The following is a 21,810-nucleotide window of genomic DNA, read 5'->3' as shown; positions in this document are numbered from 1 at the left end:
ATGTTTCAAAACAGACTAATGTTGAGAGAAACACGAATGCTTTCAAAGAAACAAAAATGGGCTATGTGTACAGTTATGAAGAAGATCGCTTTTGAACAGTGAGGAATACAGTCTGTATTCTTGCGAAACTAGTGGCGTTCGTAATTTACTGCCAATCCTTTTTAATCTTGATTTATAACCTCTCAACTGTACAGCTTTTCGCAGAATGTCCAGATTTTTGCTTCATGTTTTTGGTGTGTTCCTCCTAAAATCTGTACTTTTTTGGCAAATAGCGGAGGCTTGAAGTCATTAAATAATGCCTCCTTCAGAAATTCATGCTAATGCTAAACCTATTATTCTATCAACTTTCTAAGTTTGTAAGAACGGTATTTAAAATCTGCCCCTGTTCGGCCCCCCATCATTTTAGGTTTGCCCAGATTTTTTGCTCTGAGAGGTATGTTAACTGGTTTTAACAATGAGGTTACGTTTAACGTTTAGCAGATTAGCAACACATTTGACTAACGATTCGAGTGTTTTATTAAGCTTAACACCTATTTGAGTAATACGACGCTAGTCTCTCCTGCGGAGTATGTGTGTCTTACATACGTGAAAATTGTTGAAAAGGCATGTCTGGTATGCTGTGCACTATTAGTGAAGGTCTCGGTTGTGCTAAAGCCGTCTCTTCATGACAGCTGGTTTGAGGCGTTCATTTTGCCGCCGCTGTCAAAAACAAACTAAGCCGCGCGACCTTCCCTTGGCAGTTCCTTCCTGGTTACCACCCACCACGAGCCGGAGCAGCAATAACAGCCAGTAACGGCGTCCACGGGGTGGTGCTGCACCTCGATCGGTTTTCCTGGGCGTCAGGGGCACTGGAGCGGTTGCGTGCCTTTCTATTGAGGACATGAGAGAGAGGAAGAGGAGGAGAGGGGTAAAAGACGAAGAACAGAGACGGACGAGTCCTGCCTGCCTCCCTTCACCGGTCCCCGGCAGGGATCACGCACATATTGACCCCCATAAATAGTCTGCAGCACTTCAGTTTAACTGACAGATCGCATCTGTGCTCCCAACTTGGACTGATACAACAGTGATCCAGTGACAGTCACGACAAAAGTCAAGCTGGCAGAGGAGACCGCAGCTGCCACCATGTCAGAGCACGAGTATGCGATCTCGGTGCAAGAACTCAACGAGCTGTTAGCAAATGACAGTGGGTTTTATAGCCTCCCCAGTCAACATTGCAACGAGGTTTTCCCCAGGATCTACGTGGGAAATGCGTGAGTCACCCAGTTCTTATTATATAGTTATGGCAGAGCAGATGGTATCTTACAGACCAACGGTGACTGCTGTCAGCAGCACTATACCTGACACTAGGCTGATGAATACAGGTGTGACAGTGAAGAGTGCAAATAACGTTATCCTCTGCACCCTTACTTAGATAAGATTTGAAAAACCAAAACACCTGTGCATCTTCTGAAGTTGTGTATTGCTTATGATTCAGTATACCAGGAAGTTAGCGGTGTAATTATGCATATCAGATGATTTATTATTATTATTACTATTATTATTCGTTTTGCCTGTATGTGTAAAATATTAAATAATGATTCCATCTCCTTAGTGCAGACTTCATCTTGGGTTTACTGGCAATGAATTTCAGATAGGTTTGGAATGCATTCTTCCACTGCCGGGTACATATGCAACTATTTATTTACATGCAGTGTGTGTGGGGCCTGTAAAACACAATGAACCTGACCAGAGGAAAAATTATAGTACAGTATATCCTTTTGTGGTATGCACTTCATAATGTATTCCTAAAAAGCTCAAGTTGTTACTGTTTGTGCCATTTCTATATAGCATACATTAATATGAAACGGTATGGTCGTTTTGCATGAAGCACTTCTGTGTTGAAGGCAAGCAAATGTTTGCTGCTAACACGATGGGATGTACTTTACAATGCAGACATATTTTGGAAAGCAGGGCAAAAATCACTGGACATTCAAGGTAAAATGGCAAAAAGGAATAAGAAATAAGGAGCTCCCACTGCAATTCTGGAAAAGGCAGTACCTACATGAGTGTGACCCTTCAATACAGTTGACCTTCTGGTGTTTTGTGTGTGTTTTAATCAATTGTTTAATTGGAAAGAAGTGTCCAATGTGTTTATAAGTATATGTATGTATATATATTTACATGTACATATGTATACAAATATACATATGTATATATATATATATATATATATATCTATATATATATATATATATATACACACACACACACACACACACACACACACACACACACACATATATATGTGTGAGTGTGTGTGGACATTATAATTGTATGTTGAAAGACTGAACACAGTGATAAGCACATTTTACACTGTAATTATTACAGACTAAAACTGTGCTCATCATGAAGGTATAAAGCTTTAAGGAGATAATCCAACCCACTAACAAGAACATGGCATTATTTTCCAAACTGTATACAAATGCCAAAAAGTGTAGCTCTTGAATTCCTTTCTCAAGAATCAGGGACAGTTCCAATATTGATAGTAGGACTAAGCCTTAAAAGCAGGTTTTACATTATATTCTAATTAATTTAAAATAATAATAGAACAACACATTTTGTATTAACAATTGTTTTTATGTAGTTATAGGCAAGAAGTTATAATGGCTGGCATTATTGACTGTAATCCCAACTGATTCATCAGAAAATCAAAAAAAGAATAACCAGCAGGGTAAAAATATGAGACAGAATCAAATGCATCGAACAGCTGAGAGATATTCCAGATAGTACAAATAACACAAACAAAACTTTCTGAAATGCTTAATTCAGTGCACATCATTTAAACAATGATGTAACTGCAAAATTAGCAAGACTTGTTTATGACTGTGTCAGTCAGTTCACAAATCCAGTTGTATCACATTTTTGTAGCTGATTGTAGAGTAATTGATCACATTCTTATGCTAGTGTAGGAAACCTAGACTGATGATAAATAAGGATTGCTTGTCCAATGATAGTTCGAAATAGGTAATGATTATTTCTACCAGCACAAGAAATACTTTCTGTTTTTATGCACCCTTGAAATGGTTTGCAGGTGTTGCTTCTGTTCCTTTGTTCTACTAACCATTGTGTGCATGAAAAATCTTTCCCACACCGTGCACTCAAATAGCTACCGTTTATTTTCAAATTGAGCTGTCTTCTTTTGTTTTTTCCTCTGGAAAAAAAAGTTGACTTGATCTGTTAGGCTTTTATACTTTTAAAAGTCCCTTGAGGCAATTAAAATAGCATATCTAGTCCATACTTTGTGTCCCCTTATCTACCTCCTGATGAAGATTCTGCAACGTGTTCCCTTCTGAACAGCTTATCTGGGCAGTGTCCTTGGGATGATAAGACCTTCAGAAGTAGATTATGCAGTCTTTTCTTATTGTTTTGCCTTTTCTAAAGCACCATAGTGTCCTCCATCCCCTCTACTTCATGATGTTGAGTGCTTTTTTGTTGAGCACCTGATATAATAAAGCTGAGATCCATTTCCATGTGCATTATGTTTATTGTTTTCTCACTGGTTATGTATTTCCCCACAGGTTTCTGTATTCTGGGTGCATTGCACTCGTTTTGCACTAAAAACAATTTGACGTATTTCTTCTAATATTTTCATCGACCTTGAATGAATTAATGAATGAATCAAGTCAATCAATTTATATAAGACTAAGTCAGTCATATTGGGAAAAACTGCCAGACTGTGCCAACAGCCTCTGCTAAACTGAAAACATTCCCATTAAACCATAAACAAATTGGTAATGCCAGTTCATTCAAATACCCAGGATTCCCTCTGAACCTAACTCTGTTCTTTCCTCATTCTCTTCCCTGCATTTAAAATAAGGGCTTTCAAGTTTTAATTTTAATTAATATTTCATTATTCAACACCCAGGCAAATGGGGTATGTAAATTAGATTACCTGTCTTCACATGCAAAACACCACTGACCTACATTTAGCAGGTCCCACTCGTTACGTATCTGTAGGTGTTCTACTTTCATTGTATCATTTAGCAGGTCCCACTCGTTACGTATCTGTAGGTGTTCTACTTTCATTGTATCATTTAGCAGGTCCCACTCGTTACATATCTGTAGGTGTTCTACTTTTATTGTATCATTTAGCAGGTCCCACTCGTTACATATCTGTAAGTGTTCTACTTTCATTGTATCATTTAGCAGGTCCCACTCGTTACATGTCTGTAAGTGTTCTACTTTCATTGTATCATTTAACAAGTCCCACTCGTTACATGTCTGTAAGTGTTCTACTTTCATTGTATCATTTAGCAGGTCCCACTCGTTACATATCTGTAAGTGTTCTACTTTCATTGTATCATTTAGCAGGTCCCACTCTTTACATATCTGTAAGTGTTCTACTTTTATTGTATCATTTAGCAGGTCCCACTCGTTACATATCTGTAAGTGTTCTACTTTCATTGTATCATTTAGCAGGTCCCACTCGTTACATGTCTGTAAGTGTTCTACTTTCATTGTATCATTTAACAAGTCCCACTCGTTACATATCTGTAAGTGTTCTACTTTCATTGTATCATTTAGCAGGTCCCACTCGTTACATATCTGTAAGTGTTCTACTTTTATTATATCATTTAGCAGGTCCCACTCGTTATATATCTGTAAGTGTTCTACTTTCATTGTATCATTTAACAAGTCCCACTTGTTACATATCTGTAAGTGTTCTACTTTCATTGTATCATTTAGCAGGTCCCACTCTTTACATATCTGTAAGTGTTCTACTTTCATTGTATCATTTAGCAGGTCCCACTCGTTACATATCTGTAAGTGTTCTACTTTCATTGTATCATTTAGCAGGTCCCACTCGTTACATATCTGTAAGTGTTCTACTTTCATTGTATCATTTAGCAGGTCCCACTCGTTACATATCTGTAAGTGTTCTACTTTCATTGTATCATTTAACAAGTCCCACTCGTTACATATCTGTAAGTGTTCTACTTTCATTGTATCATTTAGCAGGTCCCACTCGTTACATATCTGTAAGTGTTCTACTTTCATTGTATCATTTAGCAGGTCCCACTCGTTACATATCTGTAGGTGTTCTACTTTTATTATATCATTTAGCAGGTCCCACTCGTTATATATCTGTAAGTGTTCTACTTTCATTGTATCATTTAGCAGGTCCCACTCGTTACATATCTGTAAGTGTTCTACTTTCATTGTATCATTTAGCAGGTCCCACTCGTTACATATCTGTAGGTGTTCTACTTTTATTATATCATTTAGCAGGTCCCACTCGTTATATATCTGTAAGTGTTCTACTTTCATTGTATCATTTAGCAGGTCCCACTCGTTACATATCTGTAGGTGTTCTACTTTTATTGTATCATTTAGCAGGTCCCACTCATTACATATCTGTAAGTGTTTTACTTTCATTGTATCATTTAGCAGGTCCCACTCATTACATATCTGTAAGTGTTCCACATTCATTGTATCATTTAGCAGATCCCACTCATTACATATCTGTAAGTGTTCCACATTCATTGTGTCATTCAGCATGTCCCACTTGTTACATGTCTGTAGGTGTTCTGCTTTCATTGTATCATTCAGCAGGTCCCACTTATTACATATCTGTAAGTGTTCTACTTTCATTGTATCACTTAGCAGGTCCCACTCGTTACATATCTGCAAGTGTTCTACTTTCATTGCATTTCTTCTTTCATCTGCTGTATTATTTTCCAGCACCTTCATCTTAATCACTGTCCCATACTTACTATTTTTTGTACAATTTTGTGCTCTAAAGATTCTGAGTTTCCCATCAATTTCTTTCTAACCTCAAGTGCAAGTCCCCCATTGGATAAGTAGTTTTTTTATGAACCACATATCTCTATCAGTTCCATGATATTCCATCTTTATTCAGTACTGAACTAAAATTTTGCCTCCGTAGTGTGTCTATATATTAATGCTTAACTGTCTGACAGAAATAGTGTGATTTTTTTTTTTACTTATCAAACATTTAAGTTAACTACATTTTCCTAATGTTTATTTCTTGACGGTGGATAATCATTTACTTACAGTTATATAAATTTACAAACATTCTCTTTTTTGTGGAATCACTACAGAGTACCGAAATTCCACAATCCCGAGACTCTGATTCCCAAGGACCAGAATCTTGACATTGCAGAATCTCGAAACTTAAAAAAAAGTAAAACATACAACAAACTATTCTAACGTATGCAGGGGGCAAGCCCCCCTGCACCCTTCACATCCCCTGCAACATAAATATACCATCTCCGAGATCGCACTACAGTGGAGTGAACGGCAAAGTTCCTATTCCGCACTCTACGGCAATCCCCATTCACTATGTTCGAGATTCCGCAATCTCGAGAGTCTGGTCCTCGGGATTCAGAATTTCGGGATTGTGGAATTTCGGTATTCCGTAGTGATCTCCTTTTTTGTACATTCAAGTTAAGTTATTTATATTTAATGCCCACCTATAGTTTACTTCAGGGTAATGTGTACACAAGTTTTAATCTCCTACAGTGTTAACAAATGAATAAATAAATTAGACACTTGCAAACTCTGGTATCTACATTCCAAGTGATGTGCCTGTTATACATTCATAGCTTCATAGGTATGTACTAGCCTAATGACCACAATGGCGTTTTTAAGCCTAGCCATGTATCCCAAATCTCTCACAAGTTCTGGTACGCTTGATAAGCATTAGCTAAATAGCTTATAAATATACCAACAAGCCTAAAATTGCATTTGATTTTATTTTAATTAGTATTCAAGAAATGCCATTTAAATATGACTCACCATGAATCACAGTTTTGTGGAATTAGGTATAAAATAGACTATTTGCAAAAATGCAAAATAAAACGGAATACTTTAAAAAATACAGCAAATCTGGTTCAAACCCTAAAAGGTTTTTACTAGTTGAATCTAATGAAATAGTTAAGCCTTTCTATGATTAGTTACATTGTCACCATTGTACCTACCTAGACTAAGACAAGCTAAAATATAACCAAAATACCATAATAGTGTTTAGTAGCAAAGCTGTGAATCTAAAGAGAAAAAGGTAAGATGATGCATTTGGAGAGGGACAAAGAAATCAAAACTTAAGTAAAAAAAAAAAAACTAAGAATGCTGAAGTGCCCAGTATGGTAACATGCAAGTGTTCATGCATATTAAAATAATGGTGTAACAGCTAACATACTATACACTATCCTGACTATTTGGATTTCACAGGTACACTTAATGGTGTAATTATAAGAGAAGAGAAAGTTCCACAGCCAGTATAGAACCTTTAGTAGCCATAATTGATCAGTATGTGAAGACTAGAATTATTCTCAGTGAGTGCAGGGGCTGTATTCTAGTGCTAGTCTGTATAAAGATAATAGGGGTTATAGCTGTAAGAGGCAGATTATTGCCATTATCTCATTATAGACAAAATTATGGCAACTTGGGTTGTAGAAATTGTGACAGATAAAAGTATACAACATTTTAACCAATAAGAAATCTGCACTGACTAGCCTTTTCCACATTGAGGGCACTCTCACCCCATTACTTTATTGTTCTCACTGTAAGGATACTTCAGACAGAGTAACCATGTTGTTGTTGTGTCTTTCGGCTTTTCCCGGTTAGGGGTCGCCACAGCGGAAACTCCGGTCCGCTAATGATTGGCAGTAGATTTTTATGTGCCGAGTTGCCGGCCCTGATGCACAACCTTCAACGAAGGTACGCCCATTCACGCATGTCTCCACACAGAAGACACTCTATCTGGGAATCGAACAGGACAACGTCTTACTGTGAGGCGACAACGCTACCGCAGCACCACCACCGCAGTCTAGACAGAGTAACAGAGTAACCATGTAAAATTTAAAAAAAAAAAAAAAGGATCAGTCTTTCTCTGAGATAGAATGACTTCAGCGTTTGTGCGGACACTTACTATTTGAGTCCAAACACATTGCTAAACAAACACCAGTCAGATAACTGTGACGAAGCAAGTCATCAACAACAACTTAAGTGTACTTCATTATGAAGAACGTTCCTCATTTTAACTCTTTAAAAGTCCGTATTCCTCACAGTTCCACACTTAAAAGATATGTCACACATTCATTGCCAAGATTTCCTTTAACTAATATCCATAATAAATAATACTAAATCATATTATTTTCTCAAAAGAATGTTTTTTTAGTATTAAGTAACATATTTTAACCATCCTGTAAGCTTCCTAGTTGAAGTTGTTAGTAAGTTATTGCTAAGTGTTCCACATTTTGCCCATCTGTTGCACATTACGAGAGATAGTGTTCCATTCTCAAAATGAAAAGTTGAGAGCTGTGCTGATCGATGCTTAAGCAAATTAAAAATGAGGTCCTGAAGAAAACTTAACATGATCGTAGCCAAAGAAGCATAATTAAAGCCACAGCAAGACTTTTGTAACCATAGGTAATAGAGCATGGCTGCAGTAAGTGAATGTGCTGTCATTATATACAGTTATGAGAGAAAATATAATGATTTTACTTAGAAATTTCTTCATCATGAGACTCAAATGTATGTGATAATTAGTAGGCACCAGAAGACAAGGGCACTGTATTATACCTCATGGGTACATGGTTAGGAAAAAAAAATGGGTACATCATCGGCTTTTGTCTATATGAAACTCAGCAAAGCTTAGTAACTGTAAGGGACATGTAGAGAGAACATTGGGTAATATGTGATTTGAGTACTGAACAAATATTTCAAGCCCCAGATTTGTGCCATTGTTTGGATTAATGTTTGTCATGGTGCTTTTGTGTTATGGATTTATTACTACCTCATATTGGATTTTTGTAAATACTATGGTCTTAACAAGTGTGTCATAGTTTTTGGTTCTCTGGTTTATTTCTTGGCTGGGATGCCTTTTGTGTGCAGCACCCATGTCTTTATGTGTCTGTGTGGGGTAGGGTTGCCACCTTTTCAAATGCCCAAAGTGGGACATTTTTGGTACAAATGGCAGATTTTGCAGGCCAAAACATGCCCACGGCCAGTACAAAAAACAGAACTTCACTTTTTTTGCCTAAATAAAAGCTTATTCTTGTAGCATTTAGTTGCTTATTCTGTTTCTTATAACATTTAGGTGTTTCAGATACAGAATAACTGTTTTATGCAACTATTACATAAAAATATAGGAAATAATTTTGTCCTAAAATCTCAGGACATTTGCCATTTTTACAATTTTTTTGCAGGACACAATTGCCCAAAGAGGGACTGTTCCTCGCAAAGTGGGATAGGTGATAACCGTAGTGGGGTTTTCCTCTGTGATCTAGTTTCTACCCACACCCCAAGTACATGGCATTACATAAACTGGTAATCCTGTAAATTGCATTTGTGTGTGTGTGTGTGTGTGTGTGTGTGTGTGTGTGTGTGTGTGTGTGTGTGTGTGTGTGATTGTCTACAACCCACAATAGACAGGTTTCCTGTTCAGCACTGGTCCTCTCTGTTACACCTGTTCTTTACAGGGGTTGATTGCTGCTCCCTCATGAGCCAGATGAGGATAAAGTGGACATTATAATGAAATTTTAGAATTTTTGTTGGAAACTTTGCTACATTTCCTTCATTATCTTGCACATTTTTGTTGTGACCGTTCATTTCACCATCTTGAGCAATCTAGTTACCTTTTATGTTTTTCTTTCTCCATCCCCTTCAGCTTTAAGTCGATCTTCCCTGCTTCTTCTGTGCATCCCAGTATTTTCTAAAGAACGTATTCTTATCCCCAGCTTTTCTGCTATGTTTTTGGGGATTATAGTGTCATTACATAATGTCTGAAGTCCTTCCAGTACAGTCTGTATTAACTCCATGAAGGAGTTATGATCAAAGTTTTCTGGGGCACCTGATAAATGTGATGCACTGGGACTTCGTTAAGGCCTTTAAAGTTGTGCCATATAGAACAGTGTTTTGGACAACTGTTCCAACATATCCATACTTTGACCACCTGTAGGTTATTCATATGCAAAATATAAGGGGTAAAAATTACAAGGAGAATGTAAGGCTAGGTTTTTATGATCCTCACAGATCAGTAGCCTAGCTAGTAACTATGAACCTATGAAGAAAACAGAGTAACAGTGGCACAAATGTATACATCGACTGCATGCGATACATGGACTTTTCACACACTGAATGGTGGAACTGGTGTTCTACAAGATGGCAGCAAAAGGCAACTTGGGGAAGTACGTTAACGGCCTATAACGTTTAAAAGGAGGGGTACATATTGCCGATAACTATCTCAAAAAGATCTTTAAAATAACTTAAAATGTATACTTTCAAGCATTTCATTTTAATTACATTTGTGCTGTTTATTTGGGGCATAACAACATGTGAATTTGCTTTTAGAAATGATTCAGGGTTCTATGACATAATTTTACAGTCTGTAGAGCAGTAGTTGATCAAACAATCGTGTTACTAAGTAGTCAAAAGGTAATTGACCCCTTTTCTGTTCCATGGTTGCTAGTAACTGTTGAAGGCTCTTGATAATGTTGCTTACGACTGACCGATATACAACTCATTTTCTGATCCTTAAAGAAGCAGTAATGAGTCCATGTTGAACTTCTTAGCCAATGTAACACAATTTGCTAAATTTAATGTCTCGGTAGGTCAGGGTGAGCTTCTTGATTCTGAATACATTTCTGACTGACTGTACTCTCTGTGTTGCTGCCATAGCCCTCACAAAGCAGTTTGTGTTTTTTTTACATACTTGTATAAATTGTAAAATCACTTTAAAAGTATGTACAGACTTTTCTCTGCAATTTAAGTGGCAACTGATATACATATTTTATAAGCCCACTTGTTCTGTTTCTCTTAGAAAAATCTAAATATTCCATTCAACATTTTAAAAGCATGTCACTTAGTAGCAAATGCAATGTTTTAATGCCAAAATATTTTCTTTAGTTTTCCTCCGGGTGCTCCTGTTTCCTCCCACATTCCAAAGACATGCTGTAGGTGGACTGGACACTCTAAATTGGCCATTGGTGAGAGTCTGTGCATGAGTGAGTGGTGCGAATCAATTACAACGGCAAGGCTAGCCATCTGGTGATGTAAACCTTGGCTCAAGATGATTGTCACTGTGGAAGTGACACCCCAACCCTGTGTGCAAAATGGGAAAAGGGATTGAGGATGGATGGATGGATGGATTTTCTTTAGTAGGTAGAAATCTTTGTGAATGGCTGTCATTAATTTGCTGTTTAGAATTTTGTGACAGTTCAAAACTTAGTCTAAAACAATGTGCAGTAGCTTCTTTTTGTAAAATGAGCAAACATTTTTACTGTGTTTCCATTAAATCAACTGTAATCACAGGATTGTTTACTTCCACTGTATAATATGGGTCTATAGAAAGATTTGCAAGCGCTTTTTGAGATCCTAACCATTTAAAAAGTACGCAGTTTCCAATATTCATCACAGTTTTTTTAGCATTCATAAGATGGGATTTTGATTACAAAAAAAACTATTCTGAACAAAATCTGTACAGGTTTCTGATCTCTTCTAATGTGTGCTATTGTTCTGTACTTCCTTAAAAAATCTGAATGTATTACTTCCAGGGCAATCTTTTCATGAACTATGCTTTCTGTGCCTAACATTGTACATAAATTATGCATGAGTTTTTCAATATGTCTGTTAAGCCAGGGTCACAGTATTGTTACCTTTTTGTGTCTGAAACCCAGGTAATTAACAAATTCTGCAAATTGCTGACCATTAAGGAATAGCCATTGCCAGTTGTGAACATGTTATGTATGATAAGTAATGAAAATATCTTGTCTGTGACCGGAATAATTAGAGACACAACCTAGATTTATTTTTAAAAGAAATACAAATTTGAAAGATATTTTGTGTCAAGAACCTATGCATTTTAAAAATTCAGGCATTAAGAAGAAGGGAACTTATCCATGCCTACATTGTAAAGCTTGTAAGCACATTCTACAAGGGAACTGTTTTATACACCTCAGGACCAACAAGAAGTACTTTTTGAATATGATGCTGACTGTAACACACACAATGTTGTCTATATTACAAACTGTCAACAGTGTATTGCATATCATGTAGGAAAAACAAATTGCAGACTTAAAAATAGAATTTTTAATCATCTATCAGATATAAGGTTAAGAAAAGAACTCAATGCACTATACAATCATGTAGAATTGTATAGTGATCATGTATTTGCCTTTATGGTTATATGTGTTGTAAATAGAAGTCAAAGAATGGGTGATGTGTATAATGAAACTGAATACAAAGAGATGCAATGGATTCTTAGGCTGGGAGCTGACAAAGCCGCAGGATTAAATGATGTTGTCCCTTTAAAACCAGCTCTAGCAAAAAGGAGGGTAAACTGTTGATTTTCATTGGCTGTGTTGTACTATATTACATACCATGTTTTTACTAGTGTTTTATCATCTGATGAAGGGATTTACCCAAAAGCGCTTATGTTACTGCTTTTATTGTTTTAATAAAGTGAAGCGTGGTAGTACTTGCCTTACGTTTGGATTTATTATTTGGATTTTTTTGTCAGTACTTTCAGTGGAAGGAGTCCTTATACTTTATGTTCCTTTTCTAAAAGCAGTAGACAACTAGTGATGCTTTGAGACAAGGTCTGGGAAACAGGGAAACTCAATAAACCCCAGGAAAAACATCTACAGTAAAGGCAGATAGGAAATAAAACCAAATATGGTTTAAGACTTGACAAAAAAATCCACAACTGTTACTTACAGCAGGCACACCAAAATAATCCTAGAAAATTCTGGTCAATACTCCAAAATCTACTTAAAGCAGGCCAAAGTCAACAACCCACCCCCTCCCCAGAAGACACTTCATCAGCAGTCAATAATAACTTTAACAAGTGCTTCTTTCAAGCTGTAGCCTGACTTATCAAAGACAGTCCCACCAACAAACCAACCTATCTACAAAACCCCATGGAAGCTCACTTCTCACTCAGACCTGTTCCTGCCTCCTCCATAAGAAAATGTCTCCTAAAACTATAAACTCTGGTGCAGACGATATTCCTCCTGAATTCCTAAAAATTTCAGCTGAAGCTCTTTCATAACCAGTATTTATAGTGATAAACAGATCCATTCTAGAATGTCATATCACAGCCATTTGGAAGAAGGCATACATACTTTCTCTTCATAAAGGAGGGCCCTCTGCTGACTACTACAACTTCAGACCAATTACCATGCTGTCGCCATTATCCAAAATATTAGAAACTTGTATCCGTTACTAAATACTTGAATACCTTACCACAAACAATCTTCTATCCCCCACACAGCATGGTTTTCATCCCAACCATAACACCACTACTGCCCTACTTCATTTTGCTGATATCAATAAAAGCAGAAAGACCGAAAACCTAGTATTGTCCTTATTGCTTGACCTGCCCAAAGCATTTAACATTGTCTTATAGTAAACTATTACTAAAACTCTCCTCTTTGTTGTCTTCTGCCCTAGTGTCTCCTGGTTTAACAGCTAAGAACGATTTTTACCATCCAAAGAATCTGTAGGTGATTTGAATTTAACAGCTTTAGAACTGCTTTTGCTTAAGAAACTGTTTCACAATAAGTCTGTACAGGTTATGAAACTTGATAGGGGAGGGGGGGCTGTTATTATGCATAAGATTGATTATGTCAATATTATGAATAAATTGTTCTTTATATAAGGAATCTTCTTTGAATGCTGTGCAGGTATCATAAGCTAAAATTGACGTAATATTACAAGACATGTTTTTACAAGATGAAATTAGTTATGAGGTATGGTCTTTTCTTTTTACAAGGCATCCTTTTGTTCCCTCTATTTTTTGGTATACTGAAGGTGCACAAAAGTTTAACCCCCCCCCCCCCAGACCCATTGTTGATGCTGGTAGGTCCAAGACACACCTGATGGCTAAATTTATTGATCTGAAGCTTAAGAACAATTTGTTAGATTTTAACCATTTATGTCATGATTCCTGGGATTTGTTAAACAAATTAAAATGGTTTGTTTTGACAGGGATATGCTATTTTGTTATACTAGATGGTGTTAATTTGTTTAACATTATCCCTCATGATATTGGATTAGAGTGGTTTCACGACTGTTTGGTGGAAGTAAAGAAGTTAATGTTTTGGTGTTTTAATGGAAACCATACTAACAATTATGTATTTTTCGAAGGGAAATACTTCCTTCAAAAAACAGGAGATGCTATGGAGGCAGCTTGTGCCCCATATATGCAAATGTAATTATGCTTCAATGAGAAAGAAGATTTGTTTTAAATAAGTTTGAAAATAGCCCCTGGAGTTTGTACATTCACTTTTTGGACAATATTTATTTTTTCAAATATATTTTTATTGCATTTTTTCTTCTTATTTTAATACAAGAAAAGACTATCACAGAAAAATATAAGAAAAGGAGCTAGGAATATCAAGTTGCAGTAATCCTATCAAAGTATATATAACATGAACAATATATTTATTATTTGGAATGGGTCCATTAGCGAAATTCACAGTTTTGTTGCCTATCCTAACAGTGCAACACCATTTTTACATTTTACTTACCATTGCAATTTACAGAAAATCAGCTATTTGGATGTTAAAACACTGTAGCAAACAGAAAAAGCTGCCCTGAAGACAAACCATGCACAGGAGACCAAAAATATATGAAGACTAAAGAATATTCCTGGCATAGATCCACAGCAAAAGACTGAGTCCACAGACAACTGCAAACAACTCTAATTGTGGAAATAATTTTATTAAAGAATGGTGAGCGCTTTCACAATCTCTACATATCGCTTCTTAAGACCATATTCGAACAACTCACTACAACCCATTTAAATACTACAAACTTGAATACTTAATCACTTGTTAAACTGTCAATTAATTATTGCTATGACCACAAATAAAAACAAATGTTGTGTGTTTTGTGTGTCGGGCACCATGTCAAAGGAGAGGGTTTCGAGTTTTTAAGTGGTGACTGCGTGGGCAGAAAATGTCATGCCCACACAGACACACACTATTTGCCTGTGTATTGTCTGGCTTCCTCAGTGCAGGACTCCTGTGTTATTTGTTGTCCTTCAGCCAGAGAGTCCTGCAGGAGAGACATAACAAACTGGTGCTCTAGGGGTTTCTTAAGCCTCCGGAGGGCTCGGGTCGGCTCCACCAAAACCAGCCAAAAGTTCCAAGGCCCCAGCGGCCCAGGCTTTCGTTTTAAAGCCGGCTCCGCATATGCCGAGTTCGTACCAAGTGGAGCTGGGCGATTCTTGGTTGCAAATTCACAATGGCGCACGGTGCCGGTCGGTGCAGTATCATTCTCTCGGCGTCGGCCCGGGCCGCTCCACACCTATGTGTGGCATTAGGGATGTCGTGTCCCCTACGGTTCGACACCGGGCATATTGGCTGGCTGGAGCTCCGCTGGAGCGATACATCGAAGCGGTTTGTCGGCCCCGAGAAATCGGGTTCTAGGAAATCCGTGAGGTCGGCTCCTCGGACTCTCACGCAGGAAGAGAGGTCCAGGCTCTTCCTGGATTTCTTCGGCTTTCTGTCCTCTTCTGTCCATCGGGAGCGGAGCTTTCAAGGTCAAGCAGGTTGTCTGACACAGACCTAGCCCTAGAGGTCAGCAGATTGCCTGTCAAGTCGTCTGGCCCAAATGCTCACAGGGGGCCTCAGCAGATGACTGTTGGTCCACACCCATGAAGTTCCGTTTTTCAGTTCCTACCCCAGCTCCTGGCTCGAGACCCCCAGGTGAGTTGGAGTGCTGCTGGAGGTTGGATACCCCTCTGTGGATTCCAGTACCCCTACTTATCTCCTCTTCCTAGAGGTCCTTCCTCTGGTCTGCTTTCGGGGTCTTCCTCCGGGTGAGTGGCATCGACCCCTTGGACACCTCGCGGACTCCTTGTCGCTCGCCTTGTGAGCTCTTGAGCCTCGACTGCCTCCAGCTTTTCCTCTCGTGGTCCCTGGAGTTCTTTGGAAAACTCTTGAGACTGGTTCTCTCTAGGGCCTGCTTCGAGGTGATGAGTGACCTGCTGGCCAGTGTACTGAGTATCAGTATCCTTCCTTCCGTGGCTCCTCCTCTCAGTCACTCCCCTCTTTTCGTGCCACCTCTTACCCAGAAACCCTTTGACATCTCTGCCACTTGGGAATTTCCCTCCTGTGATTTCCTCCTTTTCAGATCCTCCCTGATGTTTGGACTTTCGGGGAGGAAGCATGTAGACTAGAAGGTTCAGTCACCTAGGATAGAGAGGTTGTGCAGTCAGAGGGATCCCTCTAGGATCCCCTCTGAGGATGTCTCCTTTTCAGACATCTCCTTTTCCAGAAATTTCCCTCTGACTAGCCCTCCTTTTCAAGACCTCCTCCAACAATCCAGTGAGGAAACTGGCCTCATCTCTGAGGCGTTTGATCTGGGTGTCCTACTGGCCCTGGGTGGATGCAGGCCTTTGCACCCCCTCATGTCTCCGCCTGCGAACTCGTCATGCAGCCAGTCCCTAGGAGGCCTTCCAGTCCTGATAGACCTTCCTATGCCAAACAATTAGAGGCCAAAACAATCCCCATACCAAGGCTGTGGTGGCCAAGGGCCACCCGCTGGAACTTGCAGGATTTGCAGGCTCCCCATTCCTAATAAGGACTCCCATCCCATGGATAGGTACGGCAAGCGATACGGCAAGCTAGCTTGGACCAAGCGGATGTTTGCTATAATTTTCCCTGAAGCCTCCACCAGACAGCAGAGAGATATCCACTTCAGAGACACCCTGAGAGTTCAGGATCCTGAGCTGGCAGGGCTCAAGAAAAGGATGCTTCAAGAGGGGAAAACCAAAAGATTTGAGGAAGACTCCTCCATGTGGCTAATATCTTATGCCAAGTCCATGTAGGCTGCCTTACAGTAGAGGGAAAGGCTCTTAGGAGGTGTGCCTGATGCTAGCTATGTGGCCGTTGGCGGATCCTTTAAGCATGTGATTTAATTCCTCCTTTGGTCAGCTGAGCTTGGCCCTCAGTTTGAGAGACCAGCTTTGTTTGGTGAGCAGTGAAGCGCAAGAGACCAGGTGAGCAGGAGTCCGCAACTCCACCTGTTGTAGTTTTTCTATCCCAAAGGACCTTATCTTATCTTATCCTGGTTCATGGAATCAAGGGATGATGGCGTAGATGTCGCGGTCAGTCAACCCCTAGAGGGTCCCCGGGTAACAACAACAGACGCCGCCCTAGAGGCAGAGGGGTAGACAGAAGGGGGGAAAGAACCAGAGGAAAGGGGGTAGCCCCTGATCTAATCCTGAGGTACAGCCCCTCGCTGTCCCTCCTTGTCCCTCCTCTGGGCAGATTTGGCCTGTCACTTACCCAGAAGCCTGGCATTCCCACACCTCAAGACAGATGGAGTGCATATCTCATCAAGGAGGGTTACACCTTCGAGGAAAGTCCCTTCCCTCCATCTTCCTCCTTCCAGATGTACCATTCTGCTAAGGACATTGCAGAGTTGGAAATCGCGAAAACTAACACAGGGCAAGTTCAGCCACGTTGGCACAGACCATCAGAGCCGCGAATTCTCAAGGTTCTCTTTTGATTCTGTGGAGAGATTGGAGACCAAGCCAATATCCCATCTCGTCAGGAAGTCTGTCAGGAAGAGGGTCACTGTCAATTTCTCTTTCTTATAATTCAGTCAATTCTTACAGAAGGACAACTGGATGTGTGCTCACCTCACCCCGTCACGGACATACAGGAACAAATATCATTTCTCAGCCTAGAAGATTTTTTCTCCGCTGGGTCCAGCGTCATTTCCAGTTCAGAGCCCTGCCCCTTGGTCTCACTACAGCCCCCAGAGTGTTCACACCAAATGCATGGCTGGTCACGGCTCACTGGAGACGCGTCAGATTCCCAGGTGTTTCCAGATTCCCCGACACATGCTTCAGGTCAGCCACCACCAGGCATCAAGCTATGCCAAAGCAGGGGATTACACAATAGACGCCTGTTCTCATCAGGGCATCTCAGTCAACTTCAAAACATCCTCCTTATCTTAAGTGCCAGCCTATTACATTCATTAGCGAAACTTAAACACTGGTCGCTCATTCCCAGAAAAAACAAAACAAAGAGTTTCAGACATTCCAGTTACAGTCAGGATCGCCTCGCCAGCAAGAAAGCAAGGTGGCCAGAATGGTTCAGCAGCTGTATTAGGGCCTGTTGGCTTCTTTGGGTTACTCTTCTTCCCCTGGCTCGGCCTCTACATCTGGGTTGATGCTGCTCTGGCCAACAGTGGTCATACCAGTTCACTCGCACCAGGTTCCAGAAACAAACAACACAAAAAAATAAAGAACATAGGTGTTGCAGATCACATCGCCACCCAGGTTCTTGCCCAAGTCATTCCGCCGATACTCTCACGGATGAGAAGCTACTGTCACCACGGATGGTCGGGTGGGGGCAGTGGGGGGCAGGAGCAAGGGCAGGATGTTTCAGCTGGTAAGCAAATCGCGATTGTACCAACTGCACATGCTGCGGTCCTTTGGAGATGAGAGCAAGCCATTTTAACGTTGCAAGTTCTCAACAACTTTCTCCCGTGAGGAGACACCAGTAGTCCACACAGACAATGTGTCTGTAGTTTGGTACCTCAACCGGGCTGGTGTCCCGAAGCCTCCCAGCTGTCGAGAAGCTGGACTAATCTCTCATGGGCGAAAACCAACATTCGCCCCTGGTAGCAACGCATATCCTATTCTAATGCCTCAGAGTAGTCTCAGAAATCATTACAGAGCTATTTGCATGCCTCACGAGTGGCTCCTCAAGCAAATGTATAGTTTTTGTCATTTTTCTTGAATCAGGTCGCCCCCCCAGAATCGCAAGACTACTTCTTCCAGGCCAGGCAAATGTCCAGAGGCCAGCTCCCTTTCTCTAGGGACTTCAGGCCAGAGACGCCCATTTCCTTGATTGGCCCCAGGGACTTTTTCTGCTTCCTCCATTTCCCTCCCCCTCACCTTCTCCCTTGCCACCGCTTCATTCTCCAAATTGATTTTGGGCTGGTGGACACAGGCCTCGACATTGGTTCAGTTCCTCTGCTCTCTGGACCCACCCCATCTGGACCTGTGGCATCTATCCGGTCAGCCACTTCCCGGTCCAGCTATCTCGGGTCCTCTGCAATCGTCAATCCCTGGCATATCCTTATCACCTTCCTTGGTTTTGATCTTTTTTTTAGCCAGGAAAGCCTTGATCTCTCACCCAGTTAAAGATCAAAAGGATTTACCTTTTAAAATCCTCTTTCAGGAGGATTTGGGAGCTCAAGCAGCAACGCTTAGGCTAAAACCTGTCCTCTTGATCCTGGACTGGTCTCCTGTTCAGGCAGTTTGAGACTTCTTGATAGAGATTTTTCATGCAGGCCTTCTTCTATTTCTAATTTTCATCAGGCTGCTGCTTTTTCTCTAAAATTCATGTTGGGATAAGGCAGATCTTAATATTAAGGATTCCCATTAGCAGCCTCTTCCCTCTTCCTTTTCCTTTTCCTGATCTAGAATTTTTGTTCCCTCCTCCTCCATCTCTACCCTTAGTTTAGTGCTTTCATGTTCTTTCTTTTCCCCTTCGAGCTTCTGCGATCATGTTCCCCTTCTATATCTTTCTTATTTGGGTGCTATTCTGTGCTCTTCATACTTTGTCCCTATTTCCACTTCTAAAAGAGCTCTTTCTCGGGTTCCTCGGATCAGCTTTTGATTTTTCCTAAATTTTACAGAAACAATTAAACTAACTTATCCATTTTCAAATATGTCGCCTGCTAAAACAATCTGAATCTTAGATATGATCTCCCCATATTTTTCCTCCCTATTCAGCAGATCAATTTTGGACTCTACATTACAACAAATTTCTCCTGATCTTGCTTAACTATCCTTTGACAGAATGGCTTAAAGGCCTTCCCTCTGATCAACTTTGAGGCCTATGATAATAAAAGGCCTTCCTCGTCACTGAAATTTATTCGATCGGGGAAAACAGCTGTATTCAAACCATAAAGAATTACATCAGGGGAAAACAGCTAGCTACTCACCTAGCTTCTTTGCCAAGACTGCCTTTGGGCCATTTCTGTGCAGGGACACACTTAGACTGCCTTTTGTTTCCTATTTGTGTGTTCCATGGCTGGGGCCACAAAGGAGGTGTTTCATTTTGGCTCCTACAGTGGCCTCCAGGGATACTGCCAGGCTTTGGGCTCCCAGGTGATGGGGGAGTTTGTTCCATTGAGCCACCCAGGATAGGTGACAGGGACGCGTCCCATCGTAAGCAAGAAACCATCAAATTAACTATTAAAGCTTACTTCAAACCAATTTAAACTTTCTTAGCTGCTCTCTTCTTAGCAGCAAATTATACACGTAAAAATATATAATAAAGACACACATCAGAATGTTATGCACTAAAAATACAGTCATTCCTTAAGGTTCAAATCTTTTAGTATGGATTTCAGGGAAACATAATCATTTAACCCCAGTCCTTTGTGTGCTGCTAGTGACAGAATCCATCTAAGTTCTTTACGTTCTGTTCTGTTCAGCAAATCACCCTTCCTGATTCCGTCATTAGTAACATCTATAGCTAAAAACTTAAACAATGATTTTTTTCCCTTTTCTAACAAGCTTATCTATCGCACTGTAGTGTAACTCTTTTCGAGCACAATAATAATGATCTGTAATGCGTTCTTTGAGGCGTCTGTTCGTCTTCTTTATATAGAATTCGGAGCAGATCATACAATGGGCCAAATAAACTAAGTTTTTTGATTCACAGTTAGCTACTGTATTAAATTTATATTGTTTCTTAGTAACTGGATGAATAAAAATGTTACTAGTATCTATATACTTACAGAAAGCACACTTTTACATGAGCCAGTGGTAAGGAGAAAGATGGTTGTGACCAATAAAGAGCTAGCGTTTCCATTGTTACCACTCCCTTTACGTACGCATTAGAAGGGGAACAAGGAGAGAGTAACAGAAGGGCGGAAAGTCAAAAGAAAACAGTCGTTCAACGAGAGTCAAACACAAACTTTGAAGAAAATGTGGAAACCAGCGGAGAACATCTAGTTTGGAACATATCACATAGGACTTTAACGGATAGTGAAATAAGTCTTCTTAACAAAGGTTTCACTTTTATTCCTGCCAGTCAGGCTGATTTGCCTGATACTTCATTGGAACTTAGGTCGTTTGTGAGAAATATTGCATTAAAATCAATGTTCAAAGTAACCAAGAATGAAGGTAATAATCTGAACTTGTTCAGAAAGCCTAGTATTTTTACACCACAATTGTTGTCTGCTTTAGAGGTTTTTACTAAGGCTTGTGAGAATCAATTGTATGAGTTATTGAAAGCTAAAGACAGAAAAAAGAGATTTTTTAATTTAAGTTTTGATGAGAGACAAGCCTTAATAAAATTGCAGAATGACAAAGGTATTTAATTAGACCTGGAGATAAGGGCCATTCCATCATTGTAATGGCTAGATCCTTTTATTTTGAATCAATGAGCAATATGTTGCAAGATGTTAAGACATATAGATTAATTTTAAGATTAATAATTAAGATTGAAATGGGAAAATTCTCTCTCTCCTCAGCTGCCCATAACTATAGGAGTCCCACAGGGTTCTATCTTAGGACAACTACTATTCACAATCTTCACAAATGACCTCCATACCTCCACACAGCATGCATCTATCATTCAGTATGCAGATGACAATACCTTAATCTGTACTGCACAAAACATTCCCACCCTCCTGCAAACAACTCAACTAGCATTCTCTGACATTGAAAACTACCTAACCAAAGCCCAACTTATCCTCAATCCAAAGAAAACTCAGCTTATGATTATAACCAGTTCTAACAAAAACACTGATAACAGTCAATTCACTATC

The 21,810-nt window shown here is 39.8% G+C and overlaps 1 protein-coding gene across 1 annotated transcript in view; it reads left to right on the top strand.

The window, feature by feature from the left end:
• Positions 1-713: 713 nt before the first annotated feature.
• DUSP3 (dual specificity phosphatase 3) overlaps positions 714-21,810 on the top strand; it is a 720,871-nt gene continuing 699,774 nt past the window's right edge. The window contains exon 1 of the mRNA XM_044055333.1: positions 714-1,250. Coding sequence (XP_043911268.1) covers positions 1,123-1,250 — 128 coding nt within the window. The 5' untranslated portion in view covers positions 714-1,122. The remainder of the gene's footprint in view (positions 1,251-21,810) is intronic.

The sequence above is a fragment of the Protopterus annectens genome, chromosome 13.part0, assembly GCF_019279795.1.
Source record: "Protopterus annectens isolate FY-2018-M chromosome 13.part0, PAN1.0, whole genome shotgun sequence".
NCBI lineage: Eukaryota > Metazoa > Chordata > Ceratodontiformes > Protopteridae > Protopterus > Protopterus annectens.
Note: the sequence above shows the minus strand (reverse complement) of the source record. Positions and strands in the feature narration are given on the sequence as shown.